Raw genomic sequence first — 21,971 nt, forward strand, 5'->3', positions numbered from 1 at the left:
GCGGGGTAACTTTAGGCCACCACCAAATGAGAAATGTCCATGTTGGCCACCGTAGCGCAGTGACAACACGGCAAAGCACTTTGGTCGGAACTGACTGCGGCTAAGCTGCTAGCTTGGCTGATAAGTAGCGCTGCAGTTTGTTGTGGATGCGGACAGTCAGACTGTGATATAGACAGTTGACGTGAGTTTTTCTTAAATCCATAGTTATTTGTTGTTTGTGTTCAACGTGTCTGATACACAGTGCCTGTCGTTTCTGATGAAATAGAATTGTAAGGGTGGTGGCTGGCTGCTTGCTAGCTAGCGGCTCCGGTTATACACTGGAGGGCTAGGCAATTTGAAGCGTTGACCTACTAGCTTATATATGACATCTCACGTATGTAGTGGCTTGCATGAGAAAATATGTGATCCTCTTAAACTGTTTGAGATAGTTAGATAATGGCTGCATTCGGATATTCTTTATGAAGTGTGGTTAACTAACAGAAGCTAAGGGTAAGTGTGTTGTTTGGAGACGTTCAGTTCGTTAAATGCGAAATGCTAACGTTAGCTAAATGCATGTTAGGTTAGCTTGCGTTGAGTTAATTACTAAGTGGCTTGGCAATAGTGTAATGTAGTCAAAAATCACTATGATGTAATGAACTTAGATTTTTGGTGTAATAAACATTGTGTTACACGGATGTAAGTTGGACATATGGTCGAACTGTTAGCTTGCAGTTCCAGGAAATAGTCGGTGACAATCTGTCAGTGAGGGTGGCACCCTCTTGGAGCCAAGTTGGAAAGTAGGAATATTTGATTTGTGAGTACAGGTTTGTGTGTCACAACTCTTCCCTAATTTACAGGTACGTAAGGATAAATTGTTAAGCCACAACCATTGTTATGCCAAGTAATGTATTATCTTTGGTTTAGTGGAGTCGGTTCGTCTGCCCAGGATTTGGAACTTGTAGAGGAAAATGAGACTGAAGGAGATCCAGAGGACTGCCCACCAGGCGTGGAGTCCTGCCGGACACCATCCTATCTGCCTGGCCTTGGGAACATCAGCACAACAGCTTGATGCCTCTTTCAACACCACAGCAGCCCTGGAGATATTTGAGGTGGATTTTTCTGACCCCTCACTGGAAATGCAGCTCAAAGGGTCATTACCCACAACAAACAGGTACATTATAGAAAATAAGACATGTTGTTGGCAAGATTGATAGCCACTTTTCTACCACTGTGCACACCAGCCACTGTGGAGAAGTGACTTTGCTTATTTCTTTGATATAAAACTTAGTACACTGCTGTATTTTGGTACATCGTGCTACAAACATGTCAGTCAGAGACATAAACTGTGACAGAAGTAGAGACTGTATATAAGAAGAAGTTTAGTAGTCAGCATTCAATCTTAATCCTCATAACACATAACATATCTAATGGGCATCATCACAACACTTCATCCCTTCAGAGCAATTAACATACTCCGCTAACTCCATGTATTTTTCTGTTCCATAGGTTGCACAGTATCGTATGGGTGAATTTTGGCATGGATGCGGATGGCACTGGAGGGAGACTGGTTGGTGGCAGTGAAAATGGCACATTAACTGTATATAACCCAGAGGTCATAATGAGCTCCGGAGCAGAGGCAGTAGTGGGGCAGTCTGACAAACACACAGGACCCATTCGAGCACTCGATTTCAACCCCTTTCAGGTAAATGTCTGCACTCAGAATCTTCTGTGTCCTTTGAGACAGTTTTTACAGCAGGACTTCGTCTTGGTACTGTCGTGCACCTTATTAATCTTTTTCAATTTGCTCTCTTTCAGAGTAATCTCCTCGCCTCAGGAGCAAATGATTCAGAGATTTATATCTGGGATCTCAACAACTTCAGCAGTCCGATGACACCAGGAGCAAAGACACAGGTGGGTGCGTGATTGTGAGATCAGATGTTTAATGAATTTCACACATCTGTCGTGAGGGATGAGGTGACTTCTGATTTTGAGCCAAAACACAAAATAGAAACCACAATTCCCAACAGGCAGCTTTCTCCTTGTTTCTTTATAGTTTCATGTCTGAGTTCAGATTGAAAGCCACAAGAAAGTTTTGTTTATGGTTTCCATTTCATGTGTTGTGCATGTTACTTCCCTTAGATTGTTGCTGATGATGTCTTGTCACATGGACAAGTTCAGTCAACTTTTACTGAATATATATTCCCAAATATCTGTCAGCGACCTTCTTTAAAGGGTTTTTTGAATAGGTACCAACAGTATTTGCATGGCTCAGGCCTGCTATTGTCATTTAAATATCAGGAAACTGTTTGTCTCAGACTCACAGTCGGGTTTGTTTTGACAATAACAGCCTTTGTCTCGTCTTTCAGCCAGCTGAAGACATCAGTGTTGTGTCCTGGAACAGGCAGGTTCAGCACATCCTGGCCTCTGCCAACCCCAGTGGAAAAGCAGTTGTGTGGGATCTGAGAAAGAATGAGCCCATCATCAAGATCAGTGACCACAGCAACAGGGTTGGTGCCTTTGATACACAACACAGCAAGTCCGAGTCCAAAGTTCCATCACTGCAAGATAATATGAGTTTGTTTCACCGTGCAGAAAATCTGATCTGTTCTGTGATTTCAGATGCACTGTTCAGGAATGCTCTGGCACCCTGATGTGGCCACTCAGCTGGTGTTGGCCTCTGAAGATGACCGACTGCCAGTCATCCAGATGTGGGACCTCCGTTTTGCCACGTCACCCCTTAAAGTCCTTGAGAACCACACAAGGTGAGGTTCCAGCAATTTGAAAGTCATGCGCATTTTTGAATTTTAATCAGCTTGAAGAATATACTTTATGTACCTTTTGTGTCTTACAGGGGAATTCTGTCCATATCCTGGAGCCAGGCTGACTCTGAGCTCCTGCTGAGTAGTGCTAAAGACAACCGGATCCTCTGCTGGAACCCAAACACTGGAGAGGTATATGGCAGTAACTGCTGTTTCTCTGTTCCCTGAATAATCTTGCCTCATTATCATGAATCACAGGTGTTATTTCCTTCATTTTAGGTAATTTACGAGCTTCCAACAACAAACCAGTGGTGCTTTGATATCCAGTGGTGCCCCAGGAATCCAGCCCTGCTTTCAGCTGCCTCATTTGATGGGAGAATCACTGTCTACTCTGTGATGGGAGGGAGTTTGAAGGCTCAACAGCAAAGCACAGCTGACAAGGTAGCGGCTGTTTCTGTGTGATATATTTAACCCCAATGGCTGCGTGTTGAGCTGCATTGTTTGTCCACAAGATGATGCTGGTGTGAGGGGATTGACATCAACTAATGAACAACTGTTTGTTCGACTCATTGACGAATTGTTTCAGCTTCACCCCAAAGAGTTGTGCGTGTTTTAACATCCAGCTTTTCTATTTAACAGATATCCTCCTCATTTGATACAATGGATCCCTTTGGCACAGGGCAGGTGCTGCCTCCCCTGCAAGTTCCTCAGCCTGCAGTGCAGGAAACCATAGTCCCCCCTCTGAAGAAGCCCCCTAAGTGGGTGCGCAGGCCAGTGGGGGCATCCTTCGCTGTAAGTGAAATACTTTATAAGCGTGTCAATGAAAAGATGTAGTTAAAATGTGCAAATTAATTTCCTTTTTGACTGATCTGTTGATTTTTTTCTTCTCTCAGTTTGGTGGAAAGCTGATAACCTTTGAGAATCCCAAGCTGCCTCCGGTGCAGAGCCCCCAGCCCGTCCCCAGACAAGTATTTGTGAGCCAGGTTACCACAGAGACGGAGTTCCTCCAGCGCTCCAGGGAGCTGCAGGCGGCGCTGCAGTCGGGCTCCTTCGGCAGCTACTGCCAGGCCAAGATTCAGAACGCCAAGTCAGACGCTGAGCAGGACATATGGAAGTTCCTTCTGGTGGGACCTCACGTCCTCTTGGCATTAAGACGTAACATTCAGTCAGTGTGGCGTTGTTGTATTTTGAGCTCATTCACTTCCTGTCTTCACAGGTAAACTTTGAGGATGAAGCCCGCATTAAATTCCTCAGACTTTTGGGTTTCAGCAAAGATGAACTGGAGAAAAAGGTATTGTGCCTCTGATATGTAGCTGTTAGCTGATATCTGTCGCATATAAGCCTGTGCGCGTGTCTCTAAAAATGTTGTATTTGTTCAGATTTCAAAATGCCTGGGGAAGAGTTTCCAGCACAATGGACATGGAGTAGATGCCAAAGATCTGGCAGAAAAGATGCAGCGGCTCTCCACCGAGGTCAGCAAGCCTCCCTTTTTGCTCTTTGAATACCAAGTGTTGCAGCTCATGCTAAGTGTAAAATATCCATTGCTGTGTTTGCAGAGGACTGACGACGCAACTGATGCTAGAACCTCGGGTTCTGTTTCACCAGCAGACTTCTTTAGTCATACCCCAAAGGAAAACTCCAACTTCCAGATCCCTGTATCATGTGGTAAAATCCCTCAGTTGATTATATAATTAAAACACATTGTATCTGTTTAGATATCTTACATCTTGTCATTGTTTGTCATGATTGGAAGTGTAACTGCAGTTTGTGCAACATAGTTGGCATCTGACCTTGTCCTTCTCTTGAAGACACCGATGGTTTGATCAGCCAGGCGCTGCTGGTCGGTAACTTTGAGGGAGCTGTGGATCTGTGTCTGAATGACGGTCGTTATGCTGAAGCCATCCTGTTGTCTATCAGTGGAGGAGAGGAGCTGCTCAAGAAAACTCAGCAGAAGTACCTCAGCAAGCAAAAGAACAGCATTTCAATGGTAAGAGTGATTTGTCAGCACGATCACATGGGGATAATATTTCAACTGTGTGTTAATTTAATTTCTTCCCAAATGTAGCTCATCTCTTCAGTGGTGACCCAGAACTGGAGAGACATAGTGCAAAGCTGTGAGTTGGACAATTGGAAGGAGGCTCTCGCTGCTCTGCTGACCTACGCTCACCCTGAAGATTTTGCCCGTCTGTGCGGTAAGTTGCTCTCAAGTGAGATAACTGAACCTTTTCAGCAGTTCTTGTTTTCAAGCTAACTTTTCTGTCCAAACTCATCCCCCCCAGCTCTTATTTTAGCCTTGTCTCTTTCGTTAATACAACAATAATCTTGTTGGTAGACACCCTGGGAGGCCGGTTGGAGCATGAGAGGACAGAGAAGCGCTGCCTGCAGGCCTGTCTGTGTTACATCTGCTCTGGGAATATCGAGAAGCTCGTGGAGTGCTGGGCCTCACACAGAGACAGCTCCTCCCCTCTCGGGCTCGAGGTATAATCTTTGTCAGGTTTGGTCAAAGCTTTGCATGAACGAAACACTGCTGTCACTACACTGCTGCACCAAGCCACAAGTGTGTGAGCCGCAAAGCAAGTGTGAAATATGTGTGGAGTCGTATTTTTAACTGCGACCGCATCCGAAAATGATGAGTCATTGTAATTATTGATTTGTGTTTTACAAAGACATCTGCCGTGTCTCCTGTGAGATTTATTTGGGAACAACTGCTTGTGCTGACATGCAAAACCATTGTAGCAGTTTGAAGGGAACTTGAAAAAGGATTTTTATGGGCTGCACGTACAGTACGCCGTTGTAGCCTGAAGGTAAGAGCGTACAAATCTCAGTGACACTGTTTCGGCTTGATTTTCCAGGACCTTGTCGAAAAGGTAATGATGCTGCGTAAGTCAATCGAACGCCTCCGCAACAGCGAGGTGGCAGTCCAGAGCCCCATCCTGGCCGAGAAGCTAACCCGCTACGCTGGCATACTGGCTGCAGAGGGCAGTCTGGGTACTGCCATGACCTACCTGCCTGAGAGCTCTGATCAAGTAAGAGGCGTAACAGACAGCTAATTACAAAACCACAAATCATAGTTGGGCTCCATGTGAATTGTGATAAATACCTTGGCATGTTTGCACAATGTTGTCCTTCCAGCCTGGGATCATGATGCTGAGAGAGAGGCTGTTCCACGCTCAGGGAGAGGCTGCTGTCGGACCGCAGCCTCCAAACTCCTTCAACAGAGTCAACGTGTCCGCAGCCAAGCCCGCTCCTGCTGCTCAGACTCCTGCACCAAAAGCACAAGTTATGGTAGAAATTGAATCCTTTCCAACATTATCTTTCCTGTGTAATTATGGATGTCTGAACTTGTCTTTTAAACATAGTGGGTTTTTTTTTTTTTTTTCAGAGTCAGTACCAGCCTTCTGCTCCTGCCCAACAGCAGCCTCCTATGCCGTCGGTTTTTACCCCACAAGCTGCTCCAACCAACACTGGGCCTGGTCTGCCACCGTCTTCTCACGTACTGCCGCCCAGTGCGACCCGCCCTGCCATGAGGCCTCCCTACCCCCAACATCCTGCTCCGGCTCCAGGTTTGACGTGGATTTGTGTTCTACTTCCAGGTATTTGGGGCTGGTTTTATCTGATCGTTGATGAGTTACTCTGTGCTCCTTGTCCTTTCCCAGGTTTCCTTCCTCATCAGCCATTCCAGCCTCAGCCCATGCCCATTGGCAGGCCCTCAGGCTTCCCTCCTCCAGGTTCTTCCATGCCAGCTGCTAACTTATCAGGACCTCCACTACAGCCTTCGTCATCGACCCCTGGAGGCCTGCCCCCCATGCCCAGCCCCGGGGTGCCACCGACAAGCTTCATGCCGTCTACCTCTCTACCTTCAGGCCCCATGCCACCCAGCTCCCAACCCGGAGCCCCGGTCCCCATGTACCCAGGGGGCCTCCACAACCAGGGCCCTGCGCCCCCCATGGCATCCGGTCCCTATGTTCCTCTTGGATCAGGGTATCCACAGGGAGGCCCCGGTGCTCCTGCTGCAAAGCCCTTCCCGGCCCCTGCTGTCGCTCCTCCTCCTACAGGTACATGTCATGTTGGTCACTTTATGGCCAAAAGATGAGAAGTACATTCATTTTTATTTCCTTTTTCAGACATTTAACTTAGATATATCTTGCTAGAGACAGATCTGCACGTAAGCTGCAATCTGTTGCCAATGTTTATTGAATCCTGTTCAGCTGTCCTCCTCATTTGACTTGCAGGATACTTTCCCTGGCTCCAGTGTGACCTTCAAGGTGACAGGGTTAGGGTTGGATATGGAGCAAGAGTGCATTGAAACATACACTTGAGTGACCAGAAAAGCATCTGTGCAGTATATTACAGTGCAGTACAGCATCCCTGAATTGAGTTCTATGTTTGTATCAGACTGCAGTCCATTGTGAGTTTCTATATTGTTCTGGTCACTCAGTGTGTTTTTCCTGGTGTTTGCTTGTGCCGCTGTGTGCTTGAGGGAAATGTAGAGAGCTGATTTGTTTGTACGTTACCTGAAAACACAGCAAACAAAACCACAGTTTCCGGGCTTGAATCAAGATACTCTAGGTCAGCCCTTAAAGGGAACCACACTTCATACATCAGTAGTGCAAATTAAGACTTGAGCGAGACATTTTACAGCATTCACAGCTGATACGTACATGTTTGAGCTCAAAAAGGCAAAAATGAGATGCTTACCATTACTCTGCATCAGGTTGATGTTGCCGTTGAGTGATTATGAGGATGCTGCCTGAACATTCTGCCATACTTGCTTGAACGGCTGAGATCTGTGGCTTAATGACATGTTTTCACGTTGAGCGTTTTTGCCACGTAGACTAACCTTGGCTCCTTGGCTCAAAGAGATTGTCTTGTGTAAACAATCTTTGGCTGCTTGAGTGTGACTACAGGGGAGGGAAATGCAGCTGGTTTCTTTCTAATCGTCTCTCTTCATTCTACTAAATTTAGGACCTCAGGAAGGCTGGAATGACCCACCAGCAGTACGAGGTGGACCCAGGAAGAAGAAGGTACTCCTGTGTTTATCACTGTCAGAATAGTCTTTTAGTCTTGCAATTTTATACAATTCTTTCATAATTTCTTTGTGTGTGCATAGTAAAGCCTAAGCAGTCCAGTGCACTGGGCAACCTTAAATAATTCGTACTCATCCAGTTCAGCTCAGTTCAGTAATTCAGTGTTTCATTCCTTCTTTACGTTCCACTGATAAATACTGTGTTAATAACAACGAGTTAAATGACGACCTGTATTTTGTAAGGCGTTGTGTGTCGTGACAAACCCCACAGAGAATTCTGATGCAGCTCTCATTAACCGAATTTCCAGCCGCAGAGGGCAGATGTTGTCCGCAAACAAACTGATTAACCCACCAGCTGTTCAGCAACAAAAAGCAGACAAGATGGAGCTAGCAACTTGCTAACTACGAGCTAAATGGTGGAGTTCTTCTGTCCCCAAGTGGCCAAAAAAAATCTGTAAATGTAGCTTCACAGCGCGGATACGGCTGACTTTATAACCTTGCTAAGACGTGTCTTAATGTACACAGGTCCCTGATAACTACACCCCACCAGCCCCCATCACTGCTCCTGTGATGGGATTCCCCGTGGAGGCTCCTCATCCCCACGACCATGCCCAAGTTCCCCCTGGAGCCCCTCAGGAGCCCAGCGTGCAGGTTGGTGTGCTACAAGGGGCTGTTATCTGAATTCTCAACAGCAACCTGCACGGCAAACGTGTCAACACCTTGTGTCTGTGTCCTTGTTTTCTCAGCTCCTCCAGCAGCTGCCAGCAGAGAGGGTGGAGCAGAAAGAAATCCCAGCTGAACACATGGTCCTCAAATCCACCTTTGACAGCCTGGTGCAGCGCTGCCAGCTGGCAGCGAGAGACCCGGTAGGTCTCAGTCTGCCTGTACATGTAATATAGCTTGAATTGATTGATGGAAAAGGGAGAAAGTTTGGGTTTTACTGGATATAAAGTGACCACAAGTGTTTCCTTTTCAGCAAACAAAAAGGAAACTTGATGATGCAGCCAAACGCTTGGGATACCTGTATGACAAGCTGAGAGAGCAGTCGGTAAGAAAAGATTACATGATCACACAAGGTTTATCATCAGGCTGCAGAAAACATTAGATAAGTGACAGTTCACCCAAATCCTAAGAAGATGTTTTTTTGTGTGATTTGGGTGAACCAACCCTTTGAAACTGTCTCATAAAACATCATAATGCAGACTCTTTCATAGCCGTTAGCATAAACCATGCTGCACAAAATCAGTGAATCACATACTTCAGAGGTACTGCAGGATATTTATTGAAGGTGAATAAGAGGCACCTTCGCTTACGTCAGAGGAAACTGTTAAATTCTTCAGAAATATACAGTCAAGCTTCAAGGAGAAGCAGGAAAGGGCACGTATTTAATTAGGGAGGCGAACGTTTAAGCCATCGTAGAGTAACTACTCTGATAACGAGATGAGATTTATCACATTGTGCATTTGCTTTGCAGACATTAATCAGCGGAAAATGAAAAGTGTTTACAATTTGGAAATCAGTCATCAAGAAATCATTTCAATGACGTGTCCAGCAAGACTCAAGTTTTAGACTTGGTGTCACATGACGCGCGTAACTTTGTTTCTCTGCCCATCTTTCAGCTCTCTCACAGCATCCTGAACGGCCTCCACGAGATCAGCCGCTGCGTGGCGAGCCAGAACTACCAGCGGGGCCTGGAGGTCCACACCCAGGTGGTCAGCAGCAGCAACTTCAGCGAGATCTCCGCCTTCATGCCCATCCTCAAAGTGGTCATGACCATCGCCAACAAGCTGGGCGTCTAACCCCAGGGACACCACCAAACCACACTTCAGTGTTATCATATTGTTATATATGTATTTATTTCTTTTTTTTGACCTGATGACATGCTTTCATAATGAGAATAATTACTGATAATATTGCAGATTGTGGTCTTCGTCACTCCATACGGATTCCCTCCCGGAGGACTCGGCCGATTCGGCCAGCGAGGTGGATTTTTGTAGACATTTGTCAATGTTGCTGTGGTAATTTTCCAATAAGATGAATGTACTCTGAAAGTCGTGATTCTGTGTAAATCTAACAGTTGATGTAATATACGAAGCAAGTGGTGCAAAGTCTGAATCGAGTAGGTGCATCTTCGTCGCTCTCTACACACACGCGTAGGTTTCCTGCATAGGGCTCCAGCTGCAGACGCAAAACATCTGGGACCTGCAGCTTCCAGGTCCGCTGCAGGGGTGGACATGGTGAAATAAAATCTGGGTTGCACTTCTGTCCTGTCGGCGTAGTTTGTGCGAGAGAGACTTTTTTCCGAGCGCGTGTCATTTCACAAAAAGCATCATTTGGAAATACTTTAACATAAATGCTGATTGTTCTCTTCACCTGCTGTAACAGAATGTGTCCGGTTAATGGTGCCATGAGGGGTTTTGGGCCAAAGCACTGCAGATGATTGTGATTGTCAAAGTTTTTGATTATTGTTTTTTTTCCCCTCTCTTCATTTTGTGTTAGCACTGTTATTTAGCTTGTGCGAGTGAGCGAGTGACCCTCTTTTTTGTTTTTCATCGGTGTGCGTGTTTCCCAGAGTTAACCCCTGCTGAGTTCACATGGCAGCTCATGAAAGAAAAAAAAAATAATTTATGTTGAATTGCAAAAGAATTGACCGTTAAAGATGCTTAACTCATCTTTCTACCCAGACTGCAACATCTCATCCTTTTGTAACTCCAGATTCCTTTTAAAAATCACATGTTTTAGATGAGCTCATACAGCGATACCAACTTCAATGAACTGACAAATGGAAACGTGATGTTTTGAGGTTTGTAGCTGGACATGAAGCTGGATAGTTTGGTGTATCATGGCAGCAGACGGCAGAAGTGCCTCTGTGCTCATTTTGGTTGCACAGATATTTATACAATCCATGTTGCTTACTTTAGTCATTGCGGTATCTTTTTCAAATAAAATTTCACTTCAGAGGTTTTTTGGGACTTGGTGAATTTCTTCAATGAATTTATCACGTGATAATCAGTTGTACCTGATGGCTTTATTAATTAAGTTAATTATTAGTCATTAATTAGAATAGGTTTAGTGAAATAAAGTGACATTTGTTCTGTCTTAAGTTCATCATTAGAAAGTGACCCCTTTATTAATATTTGTAAATGCAAAATGTCTGAATTAGTACGTTAAGTAAAAATTAAGCTGAAATGACAAATGCTGCAGAAGAATTAAATCGATTTTTCACAGTTTGACTACTTAATCCTTGGACTAATTAATTGTTTTTTAACTCTAAAACATTAGTAAAGGGATGGGAAAGATTAAGATACACAACAGTATATAAAGTAGTAAATCTGGAGTAGTTAAAATTCTGCTGCACATGAATGCATCCAATAATAAAATCTTGATTATAACAGCGTGTGAGGGGACGTTGATGACTTCAGATGCTTTATTTTGCCTCCACTTTGCTCTCTGAACAGTAGGTGTCTCTGTGTTCAGCATCATGCATGTGCTTTATCTTTTCAGTGTAACTACTACAGCACAGTGAGCTGCTACCTGCGCTTTTACAGTCTTTACATCTACACCCACAAGTCTGTTTTCCAATTTTAATCAAAAGCACGTGAACGTACCAAAGTGTTCATTTACTTTTTCTTTTTTCTTTTTTTCTTTTTTTTTCTTTTTCTTTTCTGAGACACCTCGAGGGGCGTTTCATAACTCATTGATTTCACTCACTGCTAAGTCCTGGTGCAGTGAAGTGGCAGTTTGCAAGCTGGCACAGGTGGTTCACACGCCCTTCCGCCATTGGTCCGTGAGGATCATAAGTCAGGGACCGGCCGGTGATTGGCCGCTCGCAGTCAGACGCTGTAGCTGCGCGTGGCGTGTATGTTTTTGGTTTTGAACGGCAGTAACCTCGGCCACGACGGTCTGGGGTGATCTTAATAATGCAACTTCACCACACATCACACCACAGCAGCGCCCTGAGTCACGCCTCGCGCCCTTCTTGGCACTCCGGGCGCAGAGTTCAGGGTGACGAGCTGTGATGCAGCCAGCAACCACCCAACTGTGGCCAGGGGCGGAAAGTGTATTTACTCAAGTACTTGCAGCTTAATAGAGTATTTAAGATAAATAAAATGAAGAAACTGTGTTTGCATTGCACATTTCATACATGAAATGCAACTCAACGTGTTTTACAGCAAATAAATTCATCATGTGCCAAGTGCTTCACGTGGAGCAAAAGGACATGCAATGAAAAAAAGACGGGGATAGAATTCCATAAATAAAGAAAAACAAGTTGGACAATAGTGCTGACAGTAGTAAAAATAAGATAAAAATAAGGACGAGAAAGGACCACAGAGAATGCATCAGATGGGAAATAAAACCCACTTCAAAATGGAGTCGAAATAGTTTAGAATAAGTGCAGCAGTGCTTACATGCAGGTATTTCCAGTTTGTGCTGCTTCATACTTCTAAAAGTTAAATTAAAAAAAGGTTTTTTCCCCCCACTGTATTTATCTGACAGCTGTACTTTTCAAATTCACTTTATTAATACAAAGGATAACCCTGAAAAACACATTCTGAAGTGTTATTACAGATGAAGCTACATGGCAGCATAGAAAGTGACGCTTCCACATTAATGCAATAATTATAATCCAGTACTGGTACTTTTAGTACAGTCAAGCCCAAAATGATTCTTATCTCTGGCAAATTTTGACTTAAAGTTACTTTTATTCAACGAGCAAGTTTTTTCTTGATTGGAAATGACACAGGCGTCTCCCAGAAAATAATAAGACGATGTACAAGAAGCATCGTTGTGGAAAAAAATATTTCTCAGCTTTTATTTACATTTGAACAAAAATTGGCATGTCCAAAAGTATTCATACCCTTTGCAAACTGTCACACTCTATGGGAAAATCCAAAGTTCTATGCTGTTCCAAATAGTCCAAGCTGTTGTAAAGCATCCTGATTACCCTGATTCATTGGGAGCAGCTGTTTTAATCAGCTCAACAGGTGAAAAACAGCAGCTCTCTGCAGTTGCTTTGTGGACTGTCAACGAACAGTCATTTTCACTATCACTCTCTAAATGACTTCAAAGATCCACTAACTGAATGATTGTTTCAGCTTTCGAGAACTTTGCTCAACAACGTTTTGGAAGCAATGTCACACCGACAAACCCTGCACTCCTCTCTGATGTAATATCAACTGGTCTCTGGTCAGCACACTGGTCCCACATTCCTCTCTGCACTGTGCAAACCATTTAACACATTTTCGGAGTGCAATCTTCATCCGCAGGCAAGAGCAAATAACTGCAGCACTGCACAGTTTGGATATATTTGACTTGCTTATGTCAGCAGTAAGCTGGATGTTCTTTACCCCACACAGGACAAACACAGGGTTAAACTCATTTTACCCAGTACCAGTGTGTAGAAACGCATCCAGCTGATTGGTCGTTGTGATCCAGTTCCCCAACAGTGACGTAAAAATAACACTGACACTGGGTCAGTTTTTAACACAGTGTTAAACCTCGTCAGGGAGCCGAAAACACTCAGACGAGTCCCAGTTGGGTTACTACCAGAGAACTGCAGATTGTTGCACATCTACACACAAAACAGCTGTGGGAGAAATAATAAGGTAATTTACTGGAGCAAATTTTGCTCTTATTTTTTTATTTATTTATTTTTTTGCATGCATGTATAAGCAGCATTTTTCTGTTGTGGGTTGTAACCGAATCATGTTTTATGAGCTGATTTTGCAAACAAATTCTGACACTGCTAATTCACCAAGACGTGCAAAGTTAAAGTACAATATCTAATTTTGATTCATTTATAAATGTTGGGTATTTTCAGATGTATTAGTAACTACGTCCATTTATTAAACTGAAGTACAAGTTTGAGGTACTTTTACTTTGATTTTATGCTGCTTTATATTTCAGCTCCTCTGCATTTGAAATGTAAACATTTTATAGACAAAATACAAGATTATTTCATAAATTAGGGGTTCAGACAACCTTTTTTTTTTTTTTTTTAATTTGCTTGACTAATTGATCAGTCCTTTGAAGGTGATGTGTTCAATGTCTCAGTAGTCCCCAGAATATTCAGTTTGCAGTATCTGAGCAGACGTCTTTCCAGATACTGTGTAATGACGAAGCCTGAATCCAGCCCTGTTCAAACGCTGGACGCCCTGACAGCCTCTGGCCTCATTCTACACAGAATCAAGATTAAATGCTTCCTGCTGCTGCAGCTGGATCATCTGTTTCACTTCTGACCGACCTGCCATAGACAGCTCACATAAAAAGATCCAAACTTTGAGCCCTGAAATGGCAAACAGAGTCCAGGCGGCAGAAACAAGTTTAAACTTGTACCAGAATCCAATTAAAAAACACACGTTAAGAAGGAGCTCTGCAGGGAAACATGAATACTGACGCGTCCAGTTCGATTCATGAGAGGAAGCAGAGACACAATGAATAAAAAAAAAACAGAAGAGCAACAAGTGTTTTGAATTACGAGTGTATTGAAAATATTGTGACTTTTATTTCAGAATACAGTTGAGATTTGACATAATCATTCAGAGTGACGACCTTCGGACCCTCCTCGTCATCAGGAAAGAGTTGAATTTGGCGCTCTGGGCAGCAGGAGTCGTTTGCATGGCTTCGATGTATTGTCGGGTTTGGTCAGGAGATTCCTCGAGAAGCACCTGGTTTGGAAGTTTTACTGAGATGCCGCGATGGGTTTGAACTAGTTGGCACATCCATCAGGGCTCGAATTATGTAAGTGAAATCTCACGACTGAACGTTGGCGCCAAGCGTCAAGCTGCATCCGCTTCTTTGAAAATGAACCAATCCTCCGTTGGCCTTTACAGTACCTTCATGTTGTCATGCTACCATTTGCCTAAATTAAATGCTCAGAATAAAACCGGTGTTCCACCTGGTGCCTCGGCCTGTAAACATGGACCTCGGTCAGATTTGTTTTGTGGCGTTTGAACCTTTTTGTCTTCACTGATCAGGAATGGATGTAAGTCATAAGGCATTAGGTTGTATCCTGACTCCTGGGAAAAAACAAACAGGTGCTCCAATTTGATATATATGTATGTTTTTTTATGAGACTTTCTGCCAAATAGGTCTGTAACTTATGATTTTCATTACCGATCAATCTGCAGATTGTTCCAGATTAATCGTTAAATCATTTATAAAATGTCCAAAAATTGTGAAAAATTCCCCAGAGCCCAAAGTGACGTCTTCAAATCGCTTCTATCGGCCAACTGGCAGCCCAAAACCCCCAAGACTCTTCATTTACCGCCATAAATGACAAAGAAAAGCAGCGTTTGAAAAACGACTGAAACGATTTATCGATCGTGAATCGACGAATCGTTGCAGCTCTGCGGCCAAATCTTGGAATGCAGAAAAATGTTCAGCTCAGAACAATCTTTTTTTTTTTTTTTTAGTCAATAAGGGAAAAAAAACTAAATAAATACATAAATAATAATAATAAGCATTCCGCACACCAGAATTGAAGATGAACACAAACATCGATGCGCCTGAAATTCTGCGGTGACGATCATCGAAGGGAAACCAGACCCCCGCCTCAGAAGCCACCACAGCAACAGTTCTGATGATCCAAAAGCGACGCAGCTCCACAGTACGTTACAAAAATAGACACGGTTCTGCCATTAGAGTCACCGACGAAACACCTCACTACAACACCTACTACAGCACATCATCATGCATGGGCGGCATGTTGCTTTGTAACACCAGAACTGTCACGTGACTGGCTGCTACATCAACCGGCGAGATCTCTGCTGCAGGTGTTTTCGGGACAGAGAGGAGGACATGTTGGGTGAACTCTCAAGAAGGAAGCAAAGCCACTGATGCCACAATGTTAAAAAAAAAAACTTGCACAATGAAGCGGAGAAGCAGCTCGTGTGCTCTAGCGGACCTTTCGGATTGTTAGAAACGTGTGGACGATTGGCACGCTTTTAGCAAGATGATATATTCGTTAAAACACAACAAAAGTCGATGAGTCTAAGTTAAAATCACACGTAGCATTTCCTGTTAATATTGAACGGCAGTTTTAATTTCATTCCAAGCTCGACTTCATTATAGCACACACTAAATAAAGCATGCGTGCATCTTCTAAAGCCTTTGACTTTTCTACATATTTGGTTCGATTAGCAGAAAACCGGGTACGCACTGCAACACGCGCTGCACGACTCGGTTTCCGTACAGTTTTGGCGCACCGGTTGTCGGTATAGCCGGATTATAAGACGGTCTGGGTTCCCTCACTTTTCCACTGTGTGCCATTATTCATTAAAGCCAGCAACTTTTTTTCTTTTTCCCCCCCGAAATATGATTCAAACTCTTCACATCGTAGAGCGCTCAAGGAGTGAATTCATGTCAGAACTGTAAAAACTTGATGTAAACTACAATAAAAGGCAGTAGTCACCTCATCAGCTGTGATGTTAGTCCATGTTTCAGTGCTCCACTTCTTCTCTATTTGGATTAATAATTGAGTAATACTTACATAAAAATGATCGGCTACATGACTTTGCATGAAGAATGCACACCAAAGTGGCAAAACAGCGGAGGATGAAGTGGACTTTTAAAATGCATCTACTTCAAATCTAAAACATCTTTGCAAGACCTTGGCCTGACTGAGCAACAGAAACCGAGGCCAAGAGCTTAGCAAAACGTGTTTGTTATCCATCTTGAACAATTTTGTTTAGGTACAGCTACAAAAACCACAAAAACAAGCAAAATGTGGTCAAGGCCCTCACGAAGCTGACGTTTATCCTCAGAGGATGAGAAATGTATAGCTGTCAAAGGACTGTGAAGCTTCTTCTTTTCGGTTGTTTTGCCTCGAAGCTGACCACAATTCGACAATCTTAGCCACTCCGGTGGCTTCCGTCTCCCGTGCGCTGTATTCGGGCCAGGACCAGCTCGTGGGACACCCTCTTGCGGTCCGTCGCCAGGCCCAAGTAGCACATGAGGTCGATGAAACAGGTGGTAAGGTTCAACCTGCAGCCAAACTCGCTGGTTGCATAGTCGTAGGGGAAGGAGTGGTGGTAATTGTGGAATCCCTCACCTGTAAGGTACAAGGAACAGTGGTCAACAAATGGCACGAAAAGCAGGAAAAAGTTCATAGGACAAGATGTGTGTCAGACTCTGCAAAGCTGGAGGATCTTTACACTTGGATTCATTAAGGGCTGTTTTAGAGCAATTTTGGAGAATTTGATGATGAAATCAACTAAAAATCAACCGTAAAAGCGGAATATCATGCTGCTAAGTTTGTGTTCAAGCGTCAGGTTTTCATCACTTCTGCTGACATTACGTAGACCACTCCCTGCCTAACGCTAACCTTAACCCCACTCTTCACCCTCACATTGAACGATTTACATTATTGGGACTTGGCATTTTGTCCTCACAAGTACAGCGAGTCCCCACACAGTGTGACTGTGTAAACAAGTTTTTGGTCCCACAGCGTCAATAATACATGGGCACACACACACACAAGGACGCCAAGTCCCAACAATGTGACTGAGTAAACAGGTTCATGTTGCTACAATGAGTAACACACACACACACACACACACACACACACACACACACACGCGCGCGCGCACGAGTGACGATGAAGAGGTCCTCTCACGGCAGCGCAGCATGAGCTCATCACTTCAATAAACCGTAAGAAGCTCCACATCAGAAGATGCAGGACACGAGTCTGTGGACTTTGTGGCTGCATGAGTCACATGTTCTCTTAGAGAAAATGAAGAAGCTACGTCCAATTCTACATCTGTTTGATGTCCAGTAAGAATAAAAAGCCCTATTCTAAAATTATTGGTGGGCGAGGAGTCAGCTGCCTCGGCCAGAGAAGGTCTCTTAGGCCTGAAAACTGTGTTGCCTGATGAGCAACTTTCATTAGAACGAACAGACTTTTTGTTCAGAAAAGTGCCGTAAAAATCAAGTTTTATCATCATTATCACCACCTTCACTTCATGTTGTTAATTGCTCTTCGTCTGTTCTTTAAAATGACATCACAGCTGCATGTTTTTCATACCTATGGCGCTGAAAGCGACAAACTTGTTCTCCCTGGGGTTGATGTTCTTGTCATAGGGTCTGTTTCCCCACATGTGAGCGGCGCTGTTGACCAGCCAGGTGGCGTTCAGCACCAGGGTGTACCTCAGCAGAGCCGGGATGAAGTACGCCACCCACAGGGACTCCCCCCACAGGTACCAAGGCACGAACATGGGGACGAAGAAGCACATGAGCAGCACAGACGGCTTGTAATACCTGCAGAGGAAGCAGAGAGAGCGGAGCTGTGTATTGAGGACAACACATCACATTTAACACACTGATGCTTGTCACACTGTTCACTTTCTGACCTTCCTCCTCGTGACACAGTTTTCACACAACCCAAACTTGAGTCAATTTGTACATGCATGAATAACGCGTTGGCAACTGCCACCGAGTTTAAGCTGAATGACTGATAAAGCCTGCACAACAGACAGAACTCTGCAGCAGCGGCGGGTCAGTCGCACTAGTCGGAGGAGTTTATTTTTCCTTTATTTGCTCTGCATTTGAATTTGATATATTATCAGGAAATAGTTATGAAACAGCCGTGCGTTACATCCAGGCTACCTGCCAAAGGAGTAAAATGCACCTTTTTTTAAGACTGAATCCTCCCAGGCTGATATTTAACTGTGAGATGAAATGGAAAAATCACTTACTTCCTTTGAAACATTACAACTTTGTCGGCCAGCAGGTCATTGAGCTCCAGCTTGCGTCCTTTCTCAATGACGTCCGGGTGTTTGCGCACCAGCAGCCAGCCGATGTGGGAGAAGAAGAAGCCCCGCACGGCGTTGTGAGGGTCAGCATCTGTCTCTGAATATTTGTGGTGAACCCTGTGGTCTCGAGCCCATTCAAAGATATCATTCTGTGGGTTCGAGTAAAGACAGAGATTACACACACTGTACACACAACATGGTACTTAAACAGTAATGAAAGCTGCTATTATCACAACCGTAAGCGTGCGCCTGTGCAGATCTGTGTGATCCGTCATTTTCAGGTACCTGAAACGCCATGGAGTTAGCAACGCCAAGAAAGATCCTTAGAGGTAACGAGGCCTTGTAGGATCTGTGACTCCACAGGCGATGAGCTCCTGCAGTGACTCCTAAAGCACTTATCAAAAAACAAAGTGCAGCTGTGGGGAGAAACGCATCAGCAAATTAGTTTGACCACCTTCCACTCATCCCCTCCACCAAAGCACTTCACTGCACAATGCAATGTTGAGGCATCGGACATTTTCTGCACACTGGTGCTGTCATTGTTGGGGCTTGAAGGTGATCCTGTAATAAGTGACAGCCATCTATGTGACATTGTGCTAATCTGTGTAGCTGAAGGAGAGACTGGCGCCCTTAAACAGTAAAACAGCTTCTCAAAAAGCTGAAATTAACAAGCTCAGGACTTTTATTTGTCCCAAAGGGATAGCAGGCTTTGCCACAACAGCAATAAAAACAACAAAACAGGGTGAAAAACACAAGAAAAGTCATAATATTAGTGGGAAAAAGAATGGTTGGAGATGTGATGGTGCGACCTGTGCTGATGTTGGTTTTACAGTTTGGATCGACTTTTCTGCTGAGTGCCAAAATTTCTGTTTGAAGTCAAGAGGTGCATGTCAGCACATGAAAGAAAAGGTGAAAAGTGACTCAATAACAGACTTATAAAACAGAGGTCCGCCAACCTGGACCCTGGCAAGCTGCCTCAGACAACAAAGGTGCTGTTTGCTTTCCTTACTCAGCACATGTGTATTCCTATCAAAGTCACTGTCACTTATGATGCCCGCAACCGCTGAAAGACTCAACAATCTCAATATCTTGTCTGTAAATTATAGTGCTTGCAGGTTGGGCGGCGACGTCTGCAATCAGCGCACATGTCGTTGGTTTTTGTCACGTTAAATTCTAACAACGGCAGTTACAAAACTAGTTTAAATCAGGACCACGAGGCGTTTCGGCATTGCTCAGCTGCAGCACTGTAACTGTACCATGTGCAAACTTCACAATGTGCTGGTTGTCAGACTCACTACGGCCGTCACTGAGGTACAAAATGCATAAGAGCCTTGGCTGCAGTCATGTAGTTAACAGACTGTAGTTTATAGGGCGTTTTCCTCTTTATTAGAGGCAAAATACTTGTGCAGTTGCGTCCCACTAGCCTTCCTGCAAAATGTCTCTTCCAGAAAATCATAAAATTTTGTCCTTGACCGAAGTAGTTTACACTAGTCTACTTATTTCACAAGTAATTTAATAACCAGGAAGGAAGCAAAGGCTTGTTATATGGGACGGTGACACTCTCTGGGGAATGTAATTACATCATATCAGATGATGACTGGGTGGATAAAACCATGAGATGATTGCATGTATGATAAGACTGGAAGCATTACAGTCTATTCACAAGTGCAACCCCCGTGGTTTTGACTCATGAGAAATACTCATCCCAGTGATTTCTAACCAAATGTAGCGTGCAGTTTATGTAATTAACAGACTGCTCCTCCTTTGTCTGCATTCCTGCTAAAAAGGTAGTTGGCCCCATGTTGTTAAGAAGTTATTTTCTTCCCAAGCATGCACTGTGCGGGGTGCAGCCTCGAGATGCATGCTGTGACATTTAATCTCTGCTGAAATATGCCTGATCTATAATCCCTCAACATCCAGCGCGCTGGGAGGAACATGCACAGATCCTATGCATGCGCCAGCGGTGAGAGAGTGGGCCGGGCTGCTGACATAACAGCTGTTATTTAGGTAAAACACTATGTATACCACTATCAGCGTAAAAAAAAAAAAAAAGCAAAAAAAAAAAAAAAAAAAAAAGCTAAAACGTCACAATAAGAAATGCTGTTAACAGGTAGGATTTTTACTTACACCAAAGCAAGGTCAAAGAAGATGCGGAAGGGATGAGGAATATGGCGTACACGGCACCTATATGCAATAGACTCATCAATATGACATTTTTCCATACGATTATCCTGGCAGGTTTGGGGCCTTCTTTCTCCCTGTACGTATGATCAAACACGTCTTCTCTGGTGGCCTCTGGAAGAACATTCCCGTTGCTGGACTTGTGCTGCTTCTTCTCCAACGCCTCCGCCTCCGTCATCGTGGCAGCGGCTCGGTGATGCTCTGAGCGGCGAAGAAAGCGGAGAGAAATCGGTCATGTCGGGTGTTTGTTTGACGGGCTAATGTCACGGAGGCTAAAACACCTTCGCACGGTGAATGTTAATTATTTCTGTGCTTGCTAGCTAGCTAAGCTAGCTGGCGCTGCTGGTGAGGGTGAGGATGGTCATGTAACGATGATGCTGATTTCTAGCTGACATACGACATTTGCTGCGCTGCGTAACACTGATATTACACCTGTGGGACAGAAACATGGCGGATAAATAACTCACCAAAGACCGGCAGACGAGTGGAAAGGAGATCTGGCGTGTTAACGGGAGACGAAGCTTCCCTGCTTCACCCAAAACTACAGTAACCTAGAAAAGAGAGTGATAGTCAGCTCCGCAGCGGACGAATCAATAAGAGCCGGAGCTCGAGGTGCGACTGACCAATCACCGCTCGGATGCCGCCTCAACCTCGGACGCTGATTGGCTGTCTGTTTATCTGCTGTTCACCTTTTATTCATTCTCCTGCCAGATGTAGCATATATTTACCTCCCCTGGAGAGCAGCTGCTGCTGTCTAGACACGTACTGAGTTACGCGCGTCCATGTTTCCGTTCACACGTGGATTAAAACGAGTAGAGCAAGTGTGAAATTCAACGATGAAACTGGAACAAAACAAGTTACTGTACAGCAAATCCAGTGGCAGAGGACCCCCCCCCCCCCCCCCCCCCCCCCCATCCACCCACACGGGGAAATACAGAGATGCTTGTTCTGTGACGTCACCACAATCCCCTCCAAAAAACTTAGAAATAAAGAAAAATCAGATGATGGGAACATAACGTAACATTAGAGCTGTTGAGCGCTGAATATTGATTGAATTATAGATTTATAATACCCCTCATGAGAACAATTTTGTCTCTATAAACTATGGTTATACAGTGATTTATCATCATGTTCTGAATTCTGATCTAAAAATCAATATATATATATATATATATACAAGACTATGACTGGTGTTGTGAAACACACAGTCTGAGGTGACGTTGAAATGAGGAGACAGTTCTACGGCACGGGAGCCAAATTAAAGAGGGTTGATTT

The 21,971-nt window shown here is 44.2% G+C and overlaps 3 protein-coding genes across 4 annotated transcripts in view; 1 reads left to right on the forward strand and 2 right to left on the reverse strand.

The window, feature by feature from the left end:
* Positions 1-21,971, reverse strand: part of lrrc20 (leucine rich repeat containing 20) — a 178,666-nt gene that overhangs the window by 67,098 nt on the left and 89,597 nt on the right. The window lies entirely within an intron of this gene.
* On the forward strand, positions 62-10,734 carry sec31b (SEC31 homolog B, COPII coat complex component). 2 transcript variants are annotated; one of them, XM_076759997.1, is made up of 25 exons: positions 62-181; positions 904-1,150; positions 1,486-1,681; positions 1,795-1,890; positions 2,346-2,486; positions 2,599-2,741; positions 2,831-2,930; positions 3,018-3,179; positions 3,378-3,530; positions 3,632-3,862; positions 3,955-4,029; positions 4,118-4,210; positions 4,295-4,403; positions 4,547-4,725; positions 4,804-4,930; positions 5,071-5,216; positions 5,591-5,764; positions 5,871-6,023; positions 6,121-6,301; positions 6,395-6,793; positions 7,704-7,762; positions 8,290-8,415; positions 8,511-8,630; positions 8,741-8,812; positions 9,384-10,734. In XM_076759997.1, the coding sequence occupies exons 2-25, from the start codon at positions 948-950 to the stop codon at positions 9,561-9,563; spliced, it is 3,618 nt and encodes a 1,205-aa protein (XP_076616112.1). In that variant the 5' UTR covers positions 62-181; positions 904-947; the 3' UTR covers positions 9,564-10,734. The 2 variants fall into 2 exon arrangements, with proteins under 2 accessions (XP_076616112.1, XP_076616113.1); XM_076759998.1 differs by lacking the exon at positions 62-181 and adding an exon at positions 363-489.
* scd (stearoyl-CoA desaturase (delta-9-desaturase)) lies at positions 14,230-21,631 on the reverse strand. The gene is made up of 7 exons (XM_076759884.1): positions 21,425-21,631; positions 21,164-21,247; positions 20,643-20,897; positions 18,801-18,931; positions 18,459-18,664; positions 17,789-18,021; positions 14,230-16,816 (listed from the first exon to the last, which is right to left on the reverse strand). The coding sequence occupies exons 3-7, from the start codon at positions 20,872-20,874 to the stop codon at positions 16,617-16,619; spliced, it is 1,002 nt and encodes a 333-aa protein (XP_076615999.1). The 5' UTR covers positions 20,875-20,897; positions 21,164-21,247; positions 21,425-21,631; the 3' UTR covers positions 14,230-16,616.

Source organism: Chaetodon auriga, chromosome 20 (assembly GCF_051107435.1).
Source record: "Chaetodon auriga isolate fChaAug3 chromosome 20, fChaAug3.hap1, whole genome shotgun sequence".
Lineage (NCBI taxonomy): Eukaryota > Metazoa > Chordata > Actinopteri > Chaetodontiformes > Chaetodontidae > Chaetodon > Chaetodon auriga.

Bases quoted from the DNA above. Each gene is read 5' to 3' on its own strand.
- sec31b (XM_076759997.1), top strand. From the start codon at position 948: ATGAGACTGAAGGAGATCCAGAGGACTGCCCACCAGGCGTGGAGTCCT. The intron at 2,487-2,598 runs GTTGGTGCCTTT...CTGTGATTTCAG, and splicing joins TCAGTGACCACAGCAACAGG to ATGCACTGTTCAGGAATGCT. The intron at 6,024-6,120 runs GTAGAAATTGAA...TTTTTTTTTCAG, and splicing joins CACCAAAAGCACAAGTTATG to AGTCAGTACCAGCCTTCTGC.
- scd (XM_076759884.1), bottom strand. From the start codon at position 20,874: ATGACGGAGGCGGAGGCGTTGGAGAAGAAGCAGCACAAGTCCAGCAAC. The intron at 18,932-20,642 runs GTAAGTAAAAAT...TTCTCCCCACAG, and splicing joins TTCTTTGACCTTGCTTTGGT to CTGCACTTTGTTTTTTGATA. The intron at 16,817-17,788 runs GTATGAAAAACA...TGTACCTTACAG, and splicing joins TGTCGCTTTCAGCGCCATAG to GTGAGGGATTCCACAATTAC.